Source organism: Neophocaena asiaeorientalis, unplaced genomic scaffold (genome assembly GCF_003031525.2).
Source record: "Neophocaena asiaeorientalis asiaeorientalis breed wild unplaced genomic scaffold, Neophocaena_asiaeorientalis_V1.1 scaffold43, whole genome shotgun sequence".
Taxonomy (NCBI): domain Eukaryota; kingdom Metazoa; phylum Chordata; class Mammalia; order Artiodactyla; family Phocoenidae; genus Neophocaena; species Neophocaena asiaeorientalis.
Window position 1 is genome coordinate 5,891,436 of NW_020173674.1, and position 22,139 is coordinate 5,913,574.

Here is a 22,139-nt window from a genome sequence, read left to right on the forward strand (position 1 = left end):
CAACTGCTGAAGCCCACGTGCCTAGAGCCCATGCTCCACAACAAGAGAAGCCACCACAATGAGAAGCCCACGCACCGCAATGAAGAGTTGCCCCCCCTCGCCGCAACTAGAGAAAGCCTGTGCGCAGAAACAAAGACCCAACACAGCCAAAACTAAAAATAAACAAAATAAATAAATTTATTTTAAAATAATTTTTTTAAATAAATAAATAAAATGTCAGCAAATCAAATCCAACAATACATAAAAAGGATACATAATGCATCATGGCCAACTGGGATTTATCCCAGAAATGCAAAGTTGGTTTAACATTTGAAAATCAATGTAATTCACCACATTAACAGCCTAAAAAAGAAAAATCATATGATCTTCTCAATAAATGCATAAAATCATTCGATAAAATCCAACATCCATTCATTCCTAATAAAAACTCTCAGCAAGCCAGGGCTAAAAGAGAACTTCCTCAAACCAATAAAGGGCATATTTAAATATTAAAGAAACAAAAGAAGACAAATTCATTTATTTTAACTTCTCTTGATCTTCAGTTAATCTTCTCTTTATAAAATCTTTCCATGTGTTATGCAAATTTAGCAGCAAGAGACTATTTAGAATGTATCAAAAGCGTGAGGGTTAAGTGTGGACTCACAGGATAACCAATGACCTAAGTCCCCAAGCTCTTCCCTTACTTCTAAACTTAATATCGGAGACTGAGTTAGGTCTCAGTTTCCTCATCTCTGAAACAGAAATGGTGATAACTTATGTCTGACCTATCTCTCGAGAATGAGGTCATGTCTACAAAACGAGCTCCCAGGAGAAAAAGTGTTAGATAAGTAGTGAGATTTAGAGTTGTTGATCTTGTAAGATAGCAAATTATAATAGATTTTAAATTTTTGACTATGAGCATCTCAGATTTTAAAAACATATATTAAGTCAGACATCCAAGAGTTCACCATTGTGAGTTTTTCACTCAATGTTGAGCAAGCCTGGACACATCAATCTCTCTAATGTAAGAAAAGCACAACTCCTGACTTCCATTCCCAACAAATTAACAAAAGGGACAAAACTAAATATTTTTCTTTTTAAATCTCCCTGATGCCATTTTAGAGGCAAAAGCTGAACTATCATAACTATGTAACCATACATCAACAGCAAAACTGTCTTCCCCACTTTCAAGGGTTGGTACTCCTATCTAGTCCTTTGAAGAAAACAAAGTTGTAAATTTTCTTACTTGGGAAAAATACATGAACATTTTTTTAAATGATTGGCCAAACTGTATTTTAGTAAAGCGTTAAATTATGTCAATAAACATGGGAATGAGGAGATATTTAAAATAAGATTAATAAACAAGTAAAAATAATATGACTAGGAGAGACAAAAAAAAACAGTGAAATAAATAAAGACCTATATATATATGGCTTTTTTCATATTCCTCCATCTCATCACTCTCTTCTACCCTTTCTTTTCCTTCTTTTCTTCACTAAAGTAAGGACATGTTAGGAAGTAGCTTCTAGATCTGGGCAAGAAGGACAAGCTAAAACTATCCCGTTTCACCAAATAGATATTTATGATAGAATTAGTTCTACATAAATGGATAACAAATGAATATGTAAATGGATTTCTACATAAATGGATAACTATATGATGCAGAATAGTAGTACATATGTTAATATAAAGGAATGAGAATTTTTAAACACATAAGAATTTATCTATCCTAATGAGCATCATCCTTCAAAGTGCAGGAGATTATTCTAATTGACAGAGTACCTCAAATCGGGTCTGAGGTGTTTTATTCTAATAAGCAATTGGGAGTCATTAAGGGAGAAATATAAAGCTGTGTTTAAATTAATAAATAATTTAATAAATAATAATTCTACACTATAAAAGCAAAATTAACCAAAAATTCAATTACATTAGATAATGGAGAAAAGAAAAGGAGAAGCCTCCCCTTCCCCTCAAAAAAAGCCAAAACTTTTAAGCCTGGAGAATTATGAAAATGTTAGTATCACTGAAAGGAATGGAGATTACACCGCAAGTTAGTTTGAGAAAATGAACCCTATTTTAGACATGTTACACATGATATTCCAGAGGAACCCTCAAATGGAATAGTCCAATTGACAATCAAAGCTAGAAACACATTAGAGATAGAGACAAAAAGATGTCTCATCAACATAGAAATAATAGTTAAAGCCTTAAAAGCAGAAGATATCTGAAGTAAACGTAGAATAAAGATGCAGAATGATAAAGGGAAGAAAGGCATATTGGTGACTGAACTTTAGGGAATATCCTCTGTGTTACCAAAGAAGCACTATGGTACTTATCACACTGTATTTTATTTTCAGAGGTACCTCTCACTATAACTTTCTCGTGGCAAGGCAGACGTTCAATAAAGGTTTACTGGACAAAAGTTCAAACAGGTACCACAGACAAAAGAAAACTTAAAAAGAACATAAACCGTTAGAGAGGTAGAAAAACAGGGAGACTATCTTGGTCATCATTTATTAATCCAGCATAAATAAAACACCCAGAAATATGAGCCTGTTTGTATAGGAACTGATCTGAAGTGGTCCAGATCCAGAGAAAAAGTACCTTGATACAACTCTGATAGAATAGATTGAAGAGTAAAGAAAACTGAAGCTGGATGGCTCTACAACAGTACAGTTCCCCTAAAGAGAGGGCAGACCTCTTTTTAGGCACTGAGAGAAATCAACTGAGCAATGAAGAGGATGACATAGCTAACAAACTGAATTCAGAGGCATATGAATTTTGTACAGATACATAATTCTTTAGCACTGGGAAATCTGATGGTTAATGAATCAGCCACCAGACTTCCTGATGAAGTTAATTACATAGTGTAAAGATTTGTGAATAGACCAATTCAAATCAGTTTGCTAATAATGTTATAGGAATGCTAAATAAGTAACAAGAGTAATAAAGGCATAATTAATGGTACATAAGTCAGGGAGCTAAGGAATTCAAATCTTAGTCTTGGACAGCTTCCTTTGTGAGCTTCACTGAGTCATTTTTGTTACTAATTAGTAAGAATAAATAGCATTATTAAGTGGAAGTTAATATCATGAGCCCTAACAGCTAGAGAGAAGACAGGCTAAAGTTGGTTACTAAATGGGATTGACTATGAGCAAATGACTCAATTTTTATTGTGTATTTGATGTACACTACTTCCTCTTTGTACAAAAAGTTAGCCACCTCCACTTCATCACAAGGATATGAAAATCGACTAAATAAATATGCACAAAATTGCTTTGAGCTTTTAAAATAACAAATTAAAACTAAGTCAACATGACACAAACTGTCTAAAGTTTGTATTAGCATAATAAATAGGTGGTTATTCCATAAACTATACTCAATACCTTCTCCCTATTATTAACAATGATAATAAAACCATTTCTTTGTACTTACATGGCTTTTTTTCAAAGCACTTTCACAAATATTAGACAAAGAGGCAGCACTATGTATGATCTAACCACTCATTGTGCAGTTTAGGTTTAAGTTGCAGGAAATATTCCTATCTCCTCCCTAGAGTTAATAACATATTCCCTTTTATTTTTATGAATTTTCATTTCTTTCAAAGCACCTTCACACATTTAACTGGAGCAATGGCATTAAGAATGCCTTTCAAAAAAAAAAAAAAAAAGAATGCCTTTCCACTCTTTGCATCATCTCAGTGGCATAATCCAAAAAGGAAGAGAACTAAAGATTGATAAATAGACTAGATGATTTTGAGGCAGTCAACTCATGATTCTTAAAGTTGAATTCAGATTTTCTAAAAGTCTTAGAATTGCAGCAAACTCTCCAGGACAGTAAGCTGATTCTCTCTTTCTTCCAGGCATAGGCTTTGGGAGGCAGTATAATTAGATGATTAAGATATCTTAAATATGGCACTAAGGGGAGAAACCAAATCTATCATGTTCACCACTGTAACCCCTCTGTGTCAACCACAAAGCTCAGCACACAGTAAATGCTCAATAAATCATCACTTTGATTATTACTACAGGGAGAACATTCTACCCAAGCTCCCACAGTACATCTGTTATGGAGCTAAGAACAAAAATCTCTATTTTTTGTTTTATTACTTTTCCTCCACAATTACTGCTTTTAAATGTGTGCACACCAAGCAGAATCTAAACAAATTAGGACCACAGAGCAAAAAGCTGAGGTTTATTAGGAATCCAGTGTACAGACAGCTGGAAGGTAGATTCAGAGGGCCAAGACAATTTCAAAGGCTAAAGAGAATACACCTGATGACCCTTAATTAACAAGCAAGCACTTTTAAATCCCCATGCTTAAACTAAAAATTACTTCAAATAAGAAGTTTCAAAAGGTAGAACTGTTTCCTATATGTTTATGTCTTTAGTCTTTCATACTGTGAGTTGCAAGAAAATAGTTTCTTCTTTTCTTTGATAAGACCAAGATAAAGGAAGGTACTTTGGTTTATGCAGTAATTGAGTTGCTGGAAATCTGGGTATAAATTAAAATTTTAAATTGATTGTATTTTAAAAAGCATTAAGAAACCCTGCTATTTGAAAAAGTCCAACGGTAATACATTTCACAAACATTTACTTTATAACATTATACCCTTCTAATGTAGCTTTTTGATTGTTTCTATATTTAATACATAGCATATTTTCTTAAAGCAGTGACAAACATAAGTCAAAAAAACCCCACCACAGTTAATTAACTGTACTCCAATATAAAATAAAAAGTTAAAAAAAAACCCACCACAAAAAAAAAAAAAAAAAAAAAAAAAACCCCCAAAAACCCCACCACAATCTATTTATATTCCAGGATTAGGTGGGGAAAGTTTCTTTTAAAAAAATTGTTTTGTAAAATTTGTAAATTAACCACTCATTAGGAAAAGACAGACCCATTAGATAATATTTACAAGCCACACAACCATAAAAGATAAAAATGAAGGCACAATGGTTCTCAAATCATTTTGGTCTCCTTAAAATAATGTATGTATGTCCTTTGGTTTTAGATTATTCTCAAATCAAAGGAAAGAAGAACTTCTAAAACTAAGGTCACTGAAAACTCCTAAACCGTAAACCTTGGCATGTGGAAAACAGTATTAATACCAGCCCAAATCTTTTATAGTAAAAGCATTCTCCATATATTATTTCTTGGAGGTAGATGTGAACAAATACTTTACTAAAAATTGAATTTTACATCTGGGAAAATTCTGCCTGAGGCTGTGTACAGGGTATTCAGAGAAGCTACAGTGACCTAGGCATCTTGTCTTAGGTCTATACAATTTTCCTGTATCTGTACAATTTTATAGATCATCTTTCAGCAGGATTTTCAGATAGCATGGAACATGCAAATATACTAAAAAAGTATTCATTGTTTATCTGAAATTCAAAGTTAAGTGAGTGTCCAGTATTTTTATTTGCTAAATCTGACAACTCTATCTTTCAGTATATGTTAAATTTGTTTCAGAAAATACCAAATTTATTGACAGGAAGAGATATAATCTTGTGGAAGCTGGGTAATTCTTTACCTTTTAGGAACTTCTTGAGGACCAAACCGCCAAAAATGCTTCCTGCAGAAGCAACTGTAAGAAACAGAATACAAAGAAGTATCATAAATAAAGCAATTCAATGGATTTCATCTAAAGAATCATATGGGAGCCTGAAATCACTGTTTATAGATACAGAACATTAAAAGATGGTCACTACTAATGAATTCAGTAAAAATGGAGGCACCAAAGAAGTATTATGAGGCTACAACTGTTCAGGGGCAGAACAACTTCTTAGAGATGAGAACCAAATAGCAACTCTTTTTACCTATATTAAACACCAGGACTGCCTCTTTGGATATTACTATTCCTGATAGAAAAGGATCATAGGAAGACCACAGACTCTTGCTAGTAACCAGAGTATATCATGCCAATAACTCATATTCCAATATGAGATTCAATTAAAATGTTTGGCCTTTCTTTTAACCAATTTACTCTTTAGTAAATTTACTCTTTACTAGACTATCAGGTAAGAATTATCTGTACCTAGAGCTCTAAATCTGAACATTCCGGCACTTAGAGCAATAATTCTTCAGGGAAAGACGGTAAGGGAGGAAGCCGGCACCTAAGAGGGGGGAAAAGATCAGAATCACCTGGAGGCTTTTTTCCCAAATAGAACATGCCTTCCCCCAGAATGATGCGACCCCACAGTTAAGAATCTAAGAATCACTGCCACAAGAACCAATGGAAATGTGTCTATCCCTCAAGAAATATGTATTCTTCAGGCAGGGAAAAAAGGTTGAGAACCACTGATCTAGGGTGAGAGGCAATACCATTCTCTAAATGTGTGCTATCCAATACAGTAGCTACTAGCTACATGAGGCTATTTAAATCTAACTAAATTAAATCAAATGAGGAACTCTGTTCCTCAGTCACACTAGCCACATTTCAAGTGTTCAATAGCCAAGCACGGCTAATGGCTACGGTACTGAACAGCATAAAGAACATTTCCATCATCACAAAAAGTTCTATCAGATAGCATTGTTCTAGATCTCCAGATTTTGAATGATTCTGGATAAATGATACATATTTCAAAAGGCTTGAGCCCAGGTAGCATAGAATATTTAACAAAAACAATCTTTTTTTTTTTTTTTAAACTTAGTGTTCCTCACAGGTATACACTGATTCTGACCTAAAGGAGTGGGTGATTGTGATTGGGACAGGGATGGAAGGTGGTAGCAGGCCGACACCAGTGATTAGCAAGGAGCTAGAATATCAACAAGAAACAAACCACAAACTGTATGTCTCACAGCGTGTCCATGATGTTTCTCAACTGCATATATCACACTGTTCCCTCTAACAACCTTTCTTAGTTTTAACAAGTATCATATCAACAATTGTTGAAAATGGGTCACTTTGGGTGAACATGTGCAGGGAGAGCAATCATTCTGCCTGCTCCACACCCAACCCCAAATTTTCAGCTATGCTTCTAATCCTTCCGTATTAAATAAAGTGCTACCCTTCAAATGCAAAGATGACAGAACACATATTTTTAAAGACAGCATTCCCCCAAATTCTCTTTACAGAAGATGATTTTTTAAAAAGCTACGAGGTCAAATATGTTTGGGAAATTCTATATACTACAGCCCATTTTTAAAGATTCACAGTTCGTGCTTGCATATTAAAGGTTCTGAGAAGATCTAAAGTGACAAAACTCATTTGATTTTAACCAGCATTCCTCAAGTTTACATGACTGCATAACTCCTTTCTCATAATTTATATAAACATCCTGTAGCACACATTTTGGGAAACACTGCAGTAATAATACTTGTTAAAGCCTTCAACAATTACTGATAGGAAAAACTATTGGGTTGGCAAAAAATTTCCTTCAGTTTTTAAGTAAAAATAAAAGACATTTTTCATTTTTACCAAGAACTTTATTGAACAACGTATTCACAGTTTTGTTCCACTACCTTCTGCCACTTTTCAGGCAACTTCATAATTCCATCTTCCCAAAACTTTTTATCTTTTTGAGCAAAGAACTGGGCCAGGTGCCTTTCACAGTCTTCAAAGGAATTGAAATTTCCATTAAAAGAATTCCGTAAAGACCGAAATAAATGGAAATCTGAACGTGCAATATCTGGTGAATACAATGGATGAATCAGAACTTCCCAGCCAAGCTGTACAGTTTTCACCTGGTCATCAAAGAAACATGCGGTCTTGCGTTACCCTGATGGAAGATTATGCATTTTCTGTTGACTAATTCCGGACGCTTTTCAGAGTGCTGCTTTCAGTTGGTCTAACTGGGAGCAGTACTTGTTGGAATTAATCGTTTGGTTTTCTGGAAGGAGCTCGTAATAGAGGACTCCCTTCCAATCCCACCATATACACAACATCACCTTCTTTGTATGAAGACCAGCCTTTGGTGTGGTTGATGGTGGTTCATTTCGCTTGCTCCACGATCTCTTCCATTCCACCTTATTGTACAGTACCCACTTTTCATCTCCTGTCACAATTTGTTTTAAAAATGGAACGTAACATTCGTTACGTTTAAGTAGAGAATCACATGCGGAAATACGGTCAAGGTTTTCTTCGCTTAACTTATGTGGAACCCAAACATCAATGCAATTAACATAACCAAGCTGGTGCAAATGATTTAATTTTATTTATTTTTGGCTGCGTTGGGTCTTCGTTGCTGCGTGCGGGCTTGTGCAGTGGTTTCTCTTGTTGCAGAGCATAGGCTCTTTGCACGCGGGCTTCAGTAGTTGTGGCACATGGGCCGTAGAGTGCGTGGGCTCAGTAGTTGCTGCTCGTGGGCTCTAGAGTGCAGATTCAGTAGTTGTGTGTGGCACACAAGCTTAGTTGCTCGGTGGCATGTGGGATCTTCCCGGACCAGGGATCAAATCCCTGTCCCCTGCATTGGCAGGCGGATTCTTAACCACTGCGCCACCAGGGAAGTCCTGCAAATGACTTTCAACACTTGATTTGGATATGTTGAGTATGTCGGCTATCTCCCGTGTAGTATAATGTTGATTGTTCTCAATTAATGTCTCGATTTGATCCCTACCAACTTCAACAGGTCTACCCGACCGTGGAGCATCGTCCATGAGAAATCTCCAGCACGAAACTTCGCAAACCACTTTTGACGCGTTCGGTCAGTCACAGCACCTTCTCTATACACTGCACAATTTTTTTTTTTGCGTTTCAGTTGTGTTTTTACCTTTCTTGAAATAATAAAGCATAATATGCTGAAAAGGTTGCTTTTTTCTTTCATCTTCAATATTAAAATGGCTACACAAAAATTCACCAATTTTGATGTTTTTTCTAAATGCACGCTGATATAACAGCTGTCACAATACAATCTAACAAAATTGTTCTGAATGAAGTTAAAGACAACTAAACACTACTAGAGCCATCTTACAGAAAAAACCTTTGGGCCAACCTAATATATAGTCATCCCTCAGCTTCTCACAGATGGACCATTCCAACAACAAAATTTTCTGGTTTGTTGTGAGTTGCATTTTGTGCCTCTAAAAGAGATTTTGAAGAACTAAGGCCCAGTACTTGTGAATATGACCTTACGTGGAAATAGGGTCTTCATAAATGTCATCAAGATGAACTCATACTGGGTGAGAGTGGCCCTAAATCCAATTGGTGCCCTCATAAGAAGGCCATGTGAAGACACAAACACAAGGGAAGACATTACATGTAGACAGAGACAGAGATTAGAGCAATACATCTACAAGTCAAGAAACACCAAGGGCTTGCTGGCAACTACCAGAAGCTAGGAGAGAGATAAGGAATAGATTTCTCCCTCAGAGCCTCCAGAAGGAACCAACCCTGCTGAGATCTTGATTGTGGGTTTCTGGCCTTCATAACTGTGATAGAATAAATTTACTTTGTTTTAAGCCACCCAGTTTGTGATACTTTGTTACAGCAGCCCCAGGTTTAGTTCCCAGCCCTAGCCCAATGACACCAATCCACACTTTCAGGTAAAGATGACAGATTGAACATACACATCTACTTTTACTCCCTCCTGAAATCTCAATAAAATGGAAAAGGAGTATTTTTTAAAGGAATAAACCCACAAAGATAGAGAATAAGAGAGAAAGATGATTATAATAAAATTATAGAAATAGAAAAGCAGAAGGACTAGTGGGAAAGGATTTCGGACTCAAGACCTGAAAAATTAAATTATAAGCCAAAAAAGGGAAAGGTGAAGAAACAACACCAATTATACAACAAAATCCCCAAAGACTCAAAAATGGCAGTATTAGGAACCTCTGGAAGTAGGAGTGGGAGCCAAAATAAGGAGAGTCAGCTGAAAAAATGAATCTAAGAAGTAGTCAGATCTTTAGATTCCCTTCTCCACTCAGCCTTCTAAGGACTGGCCCTCCCTAACCTTGGTGAGGGGGTGGGGAGAGGTTATTCTTTGAAAAGATAGAAGCATGGGTCTCTGGGCTGGGAACTAAAGTTGTACTAAAAACAAACGGATTGAGTGAACATAAACGTTGAAAGCTAAGATACAACCACCCCCCACTCCCCCCACCCCAATCCCTCAATCCTAGAATGCTGGCGATCTGGCTTTTGATCTACCTGGTGAAAGACTCTGAACATATGCATAGAAAAATCTAGAAGAATATATACTGAATGTTAATAATTATCTCAAGGGGTGAGATTACTGAAGAGTCTCATTTTCCATAATATATGTTTCTGTAATGTTATAATGTTTCATGACAAGCACGTATCGCTTTCCTCCTGTCAAAAAAATAATAAAAATAATAAAGAGACAATAAGCAGAAGAGAAAGGCCCCTTATACTAGACGGGCTGAAGAGGTCCATTAGGCTCAAAATGTCTATGGAATTCAGTTTCTTGCCAAAAGCTACTGTGGCTCAAGTCCCTTTCTTTGAGTGAAATCAACCCTGCCACCTTGAGCACAGTTTACTGGATCAGAATCAATGCACAAGCTAAGAGAACCATATGCAGACCAACATCACCCTAGCCAGGTAACTAACCACCTCTCTCACGAATGGTGGGAACTCTGTCCAATCAGAGTGGAGTTCATGTGGAGTAACAGCAAACTAAACTATCATATCCCTCTTGAGGATGTTCACTGCTAGGTAAACAAAGAGAAGACAGGTCATTCCAGTTCAGGTGAGAAAATGTCTTGTAGAGCCTAAAGTACTATCCAGTCTTAACTGGGACTCAGGGTGACTCCTCTAAGGCTGATGGGACAACTTCATTCCAAAGTATTCTTCAATAAACCTACACACACACACACACACACACACACACACACACACAGCCAAAAGACAGTCAGACAAAAAAGTTATCACTTCACAAGTTCAAGAAAATTAATTGTGTCAGGGCCACTCAATGCATCAGCTTTCCAAGAGTACAGGCAAAAATGATGAAAGAGTAAGAGCCAAATGGAAGAGATATATTTTCAAATTAACTGCAAGTTAGGATTATCAAAGTACGCACCATTCATCATTTAATTTTTTTTTTTTGGCTCTTTTCCAACTACCAAAGGCTGGACACGAACGAAAGAGGATACAAAATTCAATGTAATATAATTTAGCTATGAAAAAGGAGGTTAAAACCAAGAGCAAGAGTTAGATTGTTTCTGAGCAATCTAAACTTAAACCAGTAAAATAAATAATCCTTTGATAAGTCATCCTACTCACCTTTCCTGTATGACAGATTTGTAAATCTATCACCAGATACTTATTTCATAATCACTTAAGTTTAATTCTGGAACAACTCTGGAGTAATAACATAATAAAAAATTATGACTAATTGAAATTTTTAAATAAACTATAACATAAATCATGACAAAACAAAGACAGAAATCAATATTTTTTCTTCCTCCACTTACTAGTTGTTACACAATGAAGAGTATTTGCCTGGTGCTTAGAATTTAATGCTTCTATGGAAATCATTAGCTCTCCTTCTAGCAATGCTCCCTTTGATATTCTTGCTGTTTCACACCTCCAGTGAATAATTAAATATTTCAGTATCTGAAAAGGGCACAATTCAAAGAAAACACAACCTTCTTTAAAAACTCATGGTAATAATAAACTTGTATGACACAGTTAAATTAATAATTCTCATTTCCAAAAACTAATATTCTTGCTTGCAAAATGTCAGATTTACAATTGTTAAGAACAAAGCATTGTGTCTAAACAGAAGAAACAGCTAGGTGAGTGACATAAAAAAGGAGACAGCGAAATTCAACACAATGTCCAAGACAGGAAATGGAGACAAAAAATTGTTTTATTCAAAGGATAAGTTCATCTGGAAATAATAATTTGAAAAAATTAAGTGGGAGTTTGTTTTTCCTGTTTTATTTTTTTCTTCTCCCTAAATAAAAGCCAACATGAAGATTATGAATAAGAATGGCATCTGCTTGTGAATCACCTTTACCTTTCATTAAATCAACACTTCTGAGGGTCAGAATACTAGTTGCGAACATTGGCTCCAGAAGCAGATGCCTGGGTTTGAATCCCTGATGAGCCAAACACTAGCATGTGACCTTGCACAAATTACTTAACTTCTCTGTACCTCAGCTTCCTCATTTATAAAAATGAGGACAAATCTACCACATACAGCAGCTGCTGAACGTAAACAATATGTGCAAAATGTTTAACACAGTGCCTGGTATATAGTAAATGCTTAATAAATATTAGCTATTATTTCTAACAAATTCATCTGCACACAATATTTTAAGTTTAACAGGTCTCCACGATATCTTGGTAAAACATTCAATCTTGAGGAGACCATTTTAAAATAAAATATATTGTATTTAATTTCCATTACTATTTATGAAAGTAGACTCTCACTTCCACACTGAGGTACCATAGCGAAAATTATTACACGCCCCCCCCTTTCTTTTTAAAGGCAGGGAGATCCCAGCATGAGAACTTGGGAACTAAGATCCCAATGTGTACCAGTTTGTGTACCAGGCATTTCTACAGTCTAACACTTTCCTTCACACATCCTCTGACTTACTGTGCTCCCTCTGTTCAGATTTTCCCGCAGTTTCTTTATCCATAATGAGAGAGCAGTTGGGAAGAGAACATCAGCCTGTGAGTCAGAAGCTCTGGGTTCTATGCTAGGTTCTGTCATCTGTAAAATCTAAACCTCCAACTCTCTCTGATAACAAAGAAGGCAGGAAGCCTGGGAGAACTCGAGGTGCCTTCAGGTCAACCCCTTGTGGCCTCTGGTCCTATTTCACCTGTCTAGTAGTTACGTACTAGTAGTTAATCTGTCTAATACGAGGCCAGTAGTTAAGAATTCAATCATGTAAGGCTGTAAAAACGCTGTCATGAATGAACAAAGGTGGCAAGTCGGGGCCAGGTGTTCAGTCCCACCCCCCAGAGCATCTCTGGCGCGTGGTGTGGTCCGAGCTGGGTGAGTGAAGCCTCCGAACCTCAGCCTCTCATCAGGCAGCTGCTCGGGGACCTGACCCAGGAACCCCCTCCACACCTCGGTTGACCCGCGTGCCAGATACGGCTTTCCCTCGCTCCCACTTTGCACCGGATGGCCCCGACTTCCCCCCAGGTCGCCCACCCCTGCTTTCTGCTCGCCCTCCCCGGCACGGGCGGGTCCTCCTGGGCTGGCATCCGGGCTTGAACCTGGGCGTCCGCTGAGGTTTGGCAAACACTTGAGCTACCTGAGCCTCGGTTTTCTCAGCTGTCAGGTGGGGGCGACACCAGCGCTCAGAGGCCGGCCATGCCACCCACTGACCAAATTCTCCTCACTGAGCACCCCGCGGGCTTTACTGCCCAGATGCTCCCACGCCCCACTTCTCCTCTGCTCCTCACAACCCCGGGAGGGACACGCTGACTTTCACCGAATCCTATCATTCCCGAACCTTCCTTCTCCCCCTCAGGCAAAGCCAGACCCCTCTGCCCAAACTTCGCGGCCTCCTCACAAGGCCCGTCTCCTCAGAGTGTCCTCCACCGCTTTCACTCCCTTCCCGGCATCACCTCGCAGACAGCCACGGCCGTCCCCTCCATTCACCGCCAGGACCTGCTAGGAGTGGTGCGGAGGGTTCCCGCGGTAGCGGGGGTCCGTGGGCCGGCCGCTGGGCAGGCTGCGGGGTTGGGGAGAGCCCGCGGGTGTCAACCGAGGCTGCAGGCGAGCAAGAATGAGGACAGGCCACCACTCCTCCCTTCCTCCCGAAAGAACTTTTCCACGGTCCCAGCGCGAGGTGCAGCCCTCAGCTCTTTGCCTCCGCCGGGAGAAGGGCTGCCGGTGCCGGAAGCGAGATCCCCAAACCGGTGCTTGACCTCCAAACAGTCTCACCTCCAGGGGGGACTGCCCCAAGTGCCCCAGGCCAACCTCTGGTTTCCCACCCTTGGCAAGTTAAAAAAGAGTTAAATTTGAATTTCAGATTTTAAAAAATAATAATTAAAAGAAAACAATTTTTTAGTCATATGTGTATCCCATGCAATATTTGGGACATATGTATACTAAAAAAAATTCGTTCTTCTGAAATTCAAGACTGGGCGTCTTGCATTTTATCTGGCAACCTGTCCCAAGCAGACCCCCAGCTTAATCCCAGGGTGCCCAGCCAGCCCCTAGGCAGGATCTGGAAGAGCACAAGCCCCCCAAGTTTGTGCACTAAATATGCCAACGACAGGACCTGGATTCCTTAGGCTCCAGCTGACAGAAGCTCCGGGGATTTCCAAGAGCATTCCCAACTGATCGGGAAGGTAGTCCTCCAGAATGCAGCTGCTGAACTAAGGGCTTTTCATGGAGGAGCATGGTAAGAGGGGCTTGAGCCCAAACTGATGATTTGGCAGTTGGTTCCTCAGGCATCCAAAAGAAAACTGGTGAGAGAGAGTCCTGCCTGGCAAAGCGTTGCCCAAGGAGAAGGGTGGTGCAGGGTTTTGGCTGCTTTCCTTCAAGGAAAATTCTTCCACCCCAGCTCCAGAAAGCCAGGACTGGGCAGAACAGGCAGGGGAGCTGGCAGAGTGCCTGTCCAGTACATAACCTTGGTGCTACTCCAGAGGACATGACTATTGAGACCTGAATCACAGAGCCTTGTCCATCTTTGCTCAGCACTGTTGACCACCCTCCCCATCTCTGTTGCTCAATAGGTAGATCTATTGCAGAAAGGTGGCTTTTATTTATGGAAAATTCATCATAAAACCATCTCGGACTTGATATGAGAACTGACTTTTGGGGAATCGTTGGAGCCTTCCTCTCCCTTTCACTCTCTTCTCTCTCGGGTGTACCCTTTAGGAAGGGGAGTTGCCAAGGGGAAGGGAGCTACGATTGAATGACTACCTGTTGTAGGGTACCACTGGCTCTTTACATCAATTTTTTTTACCCTCACAAGTATCTTGTGAGATAATTGTTATCTTCACTATTTGATGGGTGAGAAACCAAGATGCTGAAGATGGCTCTTTAAAATATTTCCCATGGAGAGTGTTGGCTCAGCAGAAAATGCCCCACCTTGAGAATGACACTGGGAAGGAAGGGTGGAGGAACAGCTGCCACTGTAGAAGTACTTCAAGTGAGTTGGTCGTCCTGCTTCCAGCCCTTGGCCTTGGAGTGAGCATCAGGGATGAACATGCAGTGGAATACCCAATACCATCCTAGAGGCAGGGGAGGCCTAACAGAGGTGGCCAGGGATACAGCCAGATGTCGGCAGAAGTGAGGAAGGGAGCCTGTGATCCGAGGGCCTGCCATCAGGATTGCCACCACATAAGCCATTGTAGTCAGCAAAGTTTGATGCAGGCTTGCCATGTGGTGAGCACCTCCTCTGTGCTAAGTGGTCCTCACCTTTCCTGTATCTTAAGTAATCCTCCCAGTCTCGTTAAGGGAAGTGTTATTATCATTGTTTTATTAATGATGAGAATGAGCTTCCAAGAAGAGGTTGTATGACACTGAGTTTGTAAATGGCAGAGCCAGAATCTGAAATAAAAATCTCTTAACCACTCTTGCCTTCTCCCACGTGGATGTGACTGCCTAACTGCTTGTCTCAGAGTTCTGTAGTACAGGGACATTAGCATTACCATGAGAAGCCAACCCCTCCGTGCAAAAGCTAAGACAGTGAACTCAGGTGCCCTCATCTCCCTACAAACTAAGGCTTGAATAAGCCACAGTTCCCACCCTTCTTTCACCCATCGGTGTGTGCCCCCATCCTGTTTGAGGTCTAGTAATTAACATACTATTGGACTGACTCCACATTATTAAAACTGTTTTTACTTAGACCCCAGCCTCAGAGCAGTAGAATGTTAGAGCCAGAAGGGATTGTAGTAGAGGTTATCAGTGATCCCCAATAGATGAAAAAATTTGAGGCCCAGAGACATGAAATGACCTGTGTGAGGTTAAGGTCACCTTAGTCAACCAGGTCAACCAAGGAGCCTTTGGATGCTGCTTTGGACATCTTCAGCCCTGGAGTTCAGGGTCATATTACCAATGTCTTCAGAGGGCCAGTTCTCCCCTGTCCTTAGACTTAGTGGCATATTGACTCTGTTTGCATTCCTCCACCTACCTCAGGATTTGGATTACTGTTGCATGCCCACTTTGGGACATGCTGTTTATTCTGAGAAGAAATGCCCTGTCTGGGCAAAAGAGCCCCAGATTGATTCTGACCCAAACCCAAGGGTTTGAGCGGAGCCAGAACATCCTAGGGAATGCTACCAGGTGAACAGTGACATTTTAGGAACTGTTGAGCTGTCTTTTCCTTTTGAATGTGCCCTCTCTGTGTATATCATTCCTGGATACTTCTTAGGAGCTACCTTGTTCTCAGGCTCCCCTACAGCATTCAAAGGCCCTGAAGAGATGACCCTAGGCACTTTCGTGGAAAATATCCCTGAGGTCCCCCTTATCAGGCTGTTGCAAAATTAAGTCCACTTGAGTAGTTTCTTTCCCCCTGGGAATCTGTTGAGAGCCTGCTTCTCATATAGGCAATAGGAAAGGGTTAACTGCCTCTCTCGGGTCCTGAGCCAAGGCTGTGCCCCACCAGTTCCCATAACCGGGTTTCCTGAAATGGAGCAGGTCCCAGGTGCCTCTCCACTAATCACATCCCTGGAAATGGGGCCAGGAAGCTCAGATTAGCTCATCCCTTCACCTTCTTGAGGCCTTCTCCACCTGGAGCACAGAATCTGGGGCAGCTTCATGACTCACCTCCCTCTGCTTCCCTATCAGGGGTCAGAAAGGGATATTCTCGCAGAAGAATATTAGATTATGAGGGGCACTAGAGGCTACAGTGGTGCTGACTTTTGTGCCAATTCTTGCACTACAGCAAAGGAAAGATTCTCCCCCCAAGACGATATCACTGTTTGTATAACTAGAGTATTTCTTCTTCACCCCCATTCCCTATGTTTTCTTCCTCTCCTTCTTAGAATGACTGACTATGATACTGGGTAGCTTCCTGTTTTTCCTGGCTGATGATCAGCCTTTGTACAGAATCTCTGATTTCTCATCTACTAGTAGCAGGTTCTGGGGCCAGCCCAGGATAGCATTCCTTTCCTGTTAGTGTCTGGTTTCTCCTCTTTCTAGATAACCCATAAAATGTATATCACAAAGTGGTTCTGCTCTCCATAATTGGCTTTTTACTTTCTCTCTAGGCAGAGCTGGCTTTGTCCTGCCAGCTGGTGTCCACCGGAAGGGAAGTATTCTTTGTAGCATAGAAGACTCAGGAATGGAAACAGCAGTGTGATCTGGTCACATATGGCCAAGGAAACCAGTTGATTCAAAGGCCAGATGATCAACTTTACTTGAAAGACAAGTAGGCTAACTGGGACAAAGAATCTTCTTCTAGGTGCTCCATTAAAGAGGACACTGGATCCACATGTTCAGTCTTGGTTCACTTGTTGTGTGATTACAGTACTCTGCAGTATTTTTCCAAGAATGCTGGTGTACGAAGTCTTTAAAGCTAGTAGTATGGAAACTCGGTTGAGCTTATCTTTCACTGGCCTCCAAAGTTGACTTGATTTTCACCCATTCTGGCTTTAAGGCCGCTTCTATCTTCTGTGTCCCCAACTTTCATTCTCACCAGCTGAGAAAAGGCTGTGGGATCAAAAGTCTAAAAGGGTCAGGATGTCAGGATTCTTTTCCCATGTTACTAGTCACTTTAGGTGTTATGTTCTAGTTTTCCACAACTAAAATAGGAAAATTCTCCCAGGGATATGGTTAAAATAACATCTGTGAAACAATTGGAGAGTTTTAGAATCTTTAAATTAGAAGAAATCTTAGAATTCTTTTAATCGAGTACTTCCCAACCAGAGGAGCAATATTTTTTCCAATTCATTTCCTTTATCTCCACCCCTCCTCCTGAATAGCCTCTCTCCACCTCCTTCCTCAACCTATTCCTGGTAACCAAGGCAGAGAATTGATCTAGTTTGCATATTTTGTGTATTTAGGATTGGGAAATACCTCCCTGATTTCATGCAAGAGTCATTCCAACTGTCCTGACAAGTTGATACCTAGCTCTTACTTGAATTGTTGAATTTACTTGAATTGATGAATTTACTTGAATTGTTGGGAAAGATGCCACCTCAGAGGCAATCCATTCCAGTTTTGGACAGCAGTGGTTTGGTAGAGTTTTCCATTATATTGAACTGAAATCTCCCCTGCTGTATCTTCCACCCATTGGTCCCAGCTCTGCCCTTTGAAACCACAGAGAATTCATCTAATCCTTTTATAAAGGGTAGAGGGGAATACCCAGAATTCTTATTGTTAACTTGTCACAGTGGTTCAGACCTGGCCTGAATGATTGTATTACAGATGTCCTTTGCTTTATACACTAGCTATGTTCCTGAAACGTGTAAACCCAGTTTTGTGTGAATCAAATCATTTTAAACATACTGGGAAACTGTCTGAAAGGAACCCTGTTATCAGTTCTTTCATTAACTAAAAATTCCTTTTGTAATGCAAATAACCACCCCGTCCCCGCATTTAACCTTTTTTGCAAGTCTAGATCTTCATACTTGATGTTTTACTTGAGGGGAGATTTGCCTACATACAAAATAAGTAAAATAATGATAATAGCAATAGCTAACATTTGAGCCCTTATCTGGCACCAGGTGTCACGCACCTGACATGCATTATTTAATTTCTCACCACAACTTCCCTTAGAATGATCCTCTATTTCCAGGGGAATCTGAGGCTTAGAGAAGTTAAATAACTTGTCCAAGATCACACAGTTAGAAAGTGATGGCCCAGGGCTTCCCTGGTGGCGCAGTGGTTGAGAGTCCGCCTACCAATGCAGGGGACACGGGTTTGTGCCCCAGTCCGGGAAGATCCCACATGCCGCGGAGCGGCTGGGCCGGTGAGCTATGGCCGCTGAGCCTGCGCGTCCAGAGCCTGTGCTCCGCAACAGGAGAGGCCACAACAGTGAGAGGCCCACGTACTGCCAAAAAAAAAAACCCAAAAAAAAGAAAGTGATGGCCCAGAATTTCAACAAGGTCACAAGACTCTAGAACCTTGTGTCTTTGCCACCGGGAAGTTTCAAATGCCAATAATAGTTGAAATGACTAACTCCTAGCTATGTGCCACAGCACAAGTAAATCAGGCTACGATACAGAAAACTGACCTGAGATTTCTATAGCTTCAAAGATGGACACAGAATCTACTCTTTTTGGGTTCTGGCACTGTAAGTTTCCCAGCACAACTCACATTTTCCAGTGCAATTTGATCAAGGAACCCCAAAGACATCCCTTCAGTTATTAGCACTAAGCAGATACTGCCCAATTCTATTTCAGATATATGGGTATCATCAGACACTTTTTCATGGGAGTCTGTGTACTCCCAGGGCTTTGTGGCATAAGCTTCTTAGAAGAAAAAAGTAGTTCATTATTGACAGGTAAAATCAAAAGTATTGAGAATCATGGTTGAGCCCTGCCTGTTCCTAGGTGAGTTGGAATCATTCAAATGTGTGGGGGTTTTTTTTGTTTTTTTGTTTTGCGGTACGCGGGCCTCTCACTGTTGTGGCCTCTCCCGTTGCGGAGCACAGGCTCTGGACGCGCAGGCTCAGTGGCCATGGCTCACGGGCCCAGCCGCTCCGCGGCATGTGGGATCTTCCCAGACTGGGGCACGAACCCATGTCCCCTGCATCGGCAGGAGGACTCTCAACCACTGCGCCACCAGGGAAGACCTCAGATGTGTTTTTAGGTCCAGTTTTTAATGGTGCTTAGGTTTTCAAGTTAAAAATAGTTTGGGAGGGATGGTCCATAAATAAGTACTGTTTTAAATCCACACTGGACAAAGATAAATGGTTGTAATACTTCTATGTTCTCAAATCAGTTCCAGTTTCTCCAATTTAGTCAACAAGAGCATGCACTCACAACATTGCTCAGCTCAGAACGCATCCCGTGAGGCTCCTAGAACCCCAGGCTTTTCCACACTATAGAAGGGCGCTCTGGGTAGGGCTCTTCCGTCCTCCACACCCCTCCTCCGCAGACCACCATCAGAACTCCCTATTTGACTTGAGACTTTATCTTGGCTTATCCTCAGACTTTTGCTTTCAAATACATGATCATTCTTTGCAAATCATGTCTGAATTGGTGTTACACAGGCCTCCTGGTCCACAGTCATCTTGGGAAATCAGGTCAGTCCTTGTAAGCCCTGGAGCTCCCCTCGCAAGCCCACCTTTCTCACCTTTACTTGTACAGCACGCTTGTTTACAACCTCAGGTCATAGACTTAGGTGAGGAAATAAGTAATTTTCTTTCTTTCTCGACCTAGCTCTTCAGCCTCCATTTCTACTAATGGCAGAAAAATAGTAAACCATGCCGATTCCAGACAACTCAATCATCTCAAGTTTTAAAGTCAGTCTCTTAGGATTCTCCTCCCAATCCCCTTCTCACAATGTTCTACTTTGTGGTTTATGTATTATTCCGATGCCAGGGAACAGGCTTTACAGTCAAGTGCTCTCTTGCCTAACTGATAAACTCTAGCCTTCACTTGGTCTTGGCCCATGGGCACCGCACCTGATGCAGAGATGATGTTCTCTGGTGAGTGGAAGCTGTGGTCTTGGTATAGACAAAGAGCAGTGATTGCTTCGTGGGGAGCTCAGTGGTGGCTCCCACTTCAGCTCTTCCTGGTATATCTGAGCCTCTATCGGGTCCCTGGCTTGGGCCACGTACCCCCTCAGCCTCTACTGTGGGGTGCTCACCTCCTACCCCGCAGCAGTCCCTGCAGGCACCCAGTTCTCAGCTCACTCTCACTCTCCTCTCAGGGGCTGGGCACCAAGGAATTTTTCCGATTTCCTCCAAAGGTCAACAAGCCAAGACTTGGGCTTAGGGGGTGAGAAGCCTGGGGGTGGTGAGGAGATGGAATACATCTCAGACCTACTTTGCCTACACAGGTGACGGTGCTACTTCTATTCTGTGGCAGTTGCCCTTGTGGACACAGGGTACTTTGAAAGGCTGTGTCTCCTCAGAGTTCCAGGAATGAAGTGGAGCATGAACCCCCTCTGTCTACTCTTGTTTGGTGGGGGGGAACAGAAAACAAAACCCCACTGTTGCGCCTAGTTGTTCTTGTACAACAAGAACAACTCTCTTGTTCTCCTTTCCCAGTCTTTTTCAGTTTTGCTCCAAGCTCAAAAAGGATTATATTTTCTGTGTGAAGGGAAAACTCACATGTTCTTTCCAATTCGACAGTTGATGGCATAAACTGAACTTTAGGTTCATCAGGTTCTGGCTCTTGAGATGTCTCTTGGATTTAAAAAAAAAAAAAAACCCTCTCAAGAACCTGGCTCTTACAATTAAAAAGACTGAAGCTTTCAAGAACATCTTCTCTGCAATAGATTTTAAAAGGTCTAGTTAAGAGTTCAAAAACCAAGACTTTGATCTTCTGTATCATTTCTATGCAGAGGGCAGTACATCTAGAAAGCGCTTGCCGCTGCTTAAGTGATGGGGGGATAGATTAGGGGTAAAAGAAATGGAAAACACATTGTTTGGTATGAAAACATCCAGTTGCTTCTGTTTACAACAAGGAATCACCTTCTCCCCCAAGGTCTTTTCCGTTATTCACTGATTTGTTGCACAGGTATCTACATGTCTGCTCTGCAGAGGATACAAAAAAAAAATCCCTCTCAAGAACCTGGCTCTTACAATTAAAAAGACTGAAGCTTTCAAGAACATCTTCTCTGCAATAGATTTTAAAAGGTCTAGTTAAGAGTTCAAAAACCAAGACTTTGATCTTCTGTATCATTTCTATGCAGAGGGCAGTACATCTAGAAAGCGCTTGCCGCTGCTTAAGTGATGGGGGGATAGATTAGGGGTAAAAGAAATGGAAAACACATTGTTTGGTATGAAAACATCCAGTTGCTTCTGTTTACAACAAGGAATCACCTTCTCCCCCAAGGTCTTTTCCGTTATTCACTGATTTGTTGCACAGGTATCTACATGTCTGCTCTGCAGAGGATACAACTGTGAAAGGGATATTCTCTCTTCCCTCATGGAGCTCATCCTCTAAGAGGAAACATGACCAATGGGCAGTAACGGTCCAGTATGGAGTGATACCAGAAGGCCCCTGCCCCAGACTTGGAGCCCAGGGAAGGCTTTGTGTGAAGGAAGCGACAGCAAGAACTTTAGACTTTATCCCAAAGGTGTTGGGGAGCTACTGAAGGGTTTTCAGCAAAGAAGTGATCTGTCAGATTGTTGTGTTAAAAAGAGCACTCAAAAAAAAAAAAAAAAAAAAAAAC

The 22,139-nt window shown here is 40.8% G+C and overlaps 1 protein-coding gene across 5 annotated transcripts in view; it reads right to left on the bottom strand.

Annotated features, from left to right (window-relative positions):
- TOP6BL (TOP6B like initiator of meiotic double strand breaks) overlaps positions 1-13,492 on the bottom strand; it is an 83,062-nt gene extending 69,570 nt beyond the window's left edge. For all 5 annotated transcript variants that reach the window (XM_024749159.1, XM_024749158.1, XM_024749160.1 and 2 more), the window contains exons 1-3: positions 13,463-13,492; positions 11,350-11,491; positions 5,513-5,566 (exon numbers count right to left, since the gene is read on the bottom strand). In XM_024749159.1, the coding sequence (XP_024604927.1) occupies positions 5,513-5,566; positions 11,350-11,491; positions 13,463-13,492 (226 nt within the window). The remainder of the gene's footprint in view (positions 1-5,512; positions 5,567-11,349; positions 11,492-13,462) is intronic.
- Between the last annotated feature and the right edge of the window lie 8,647 nt (positions 13,493-22,139).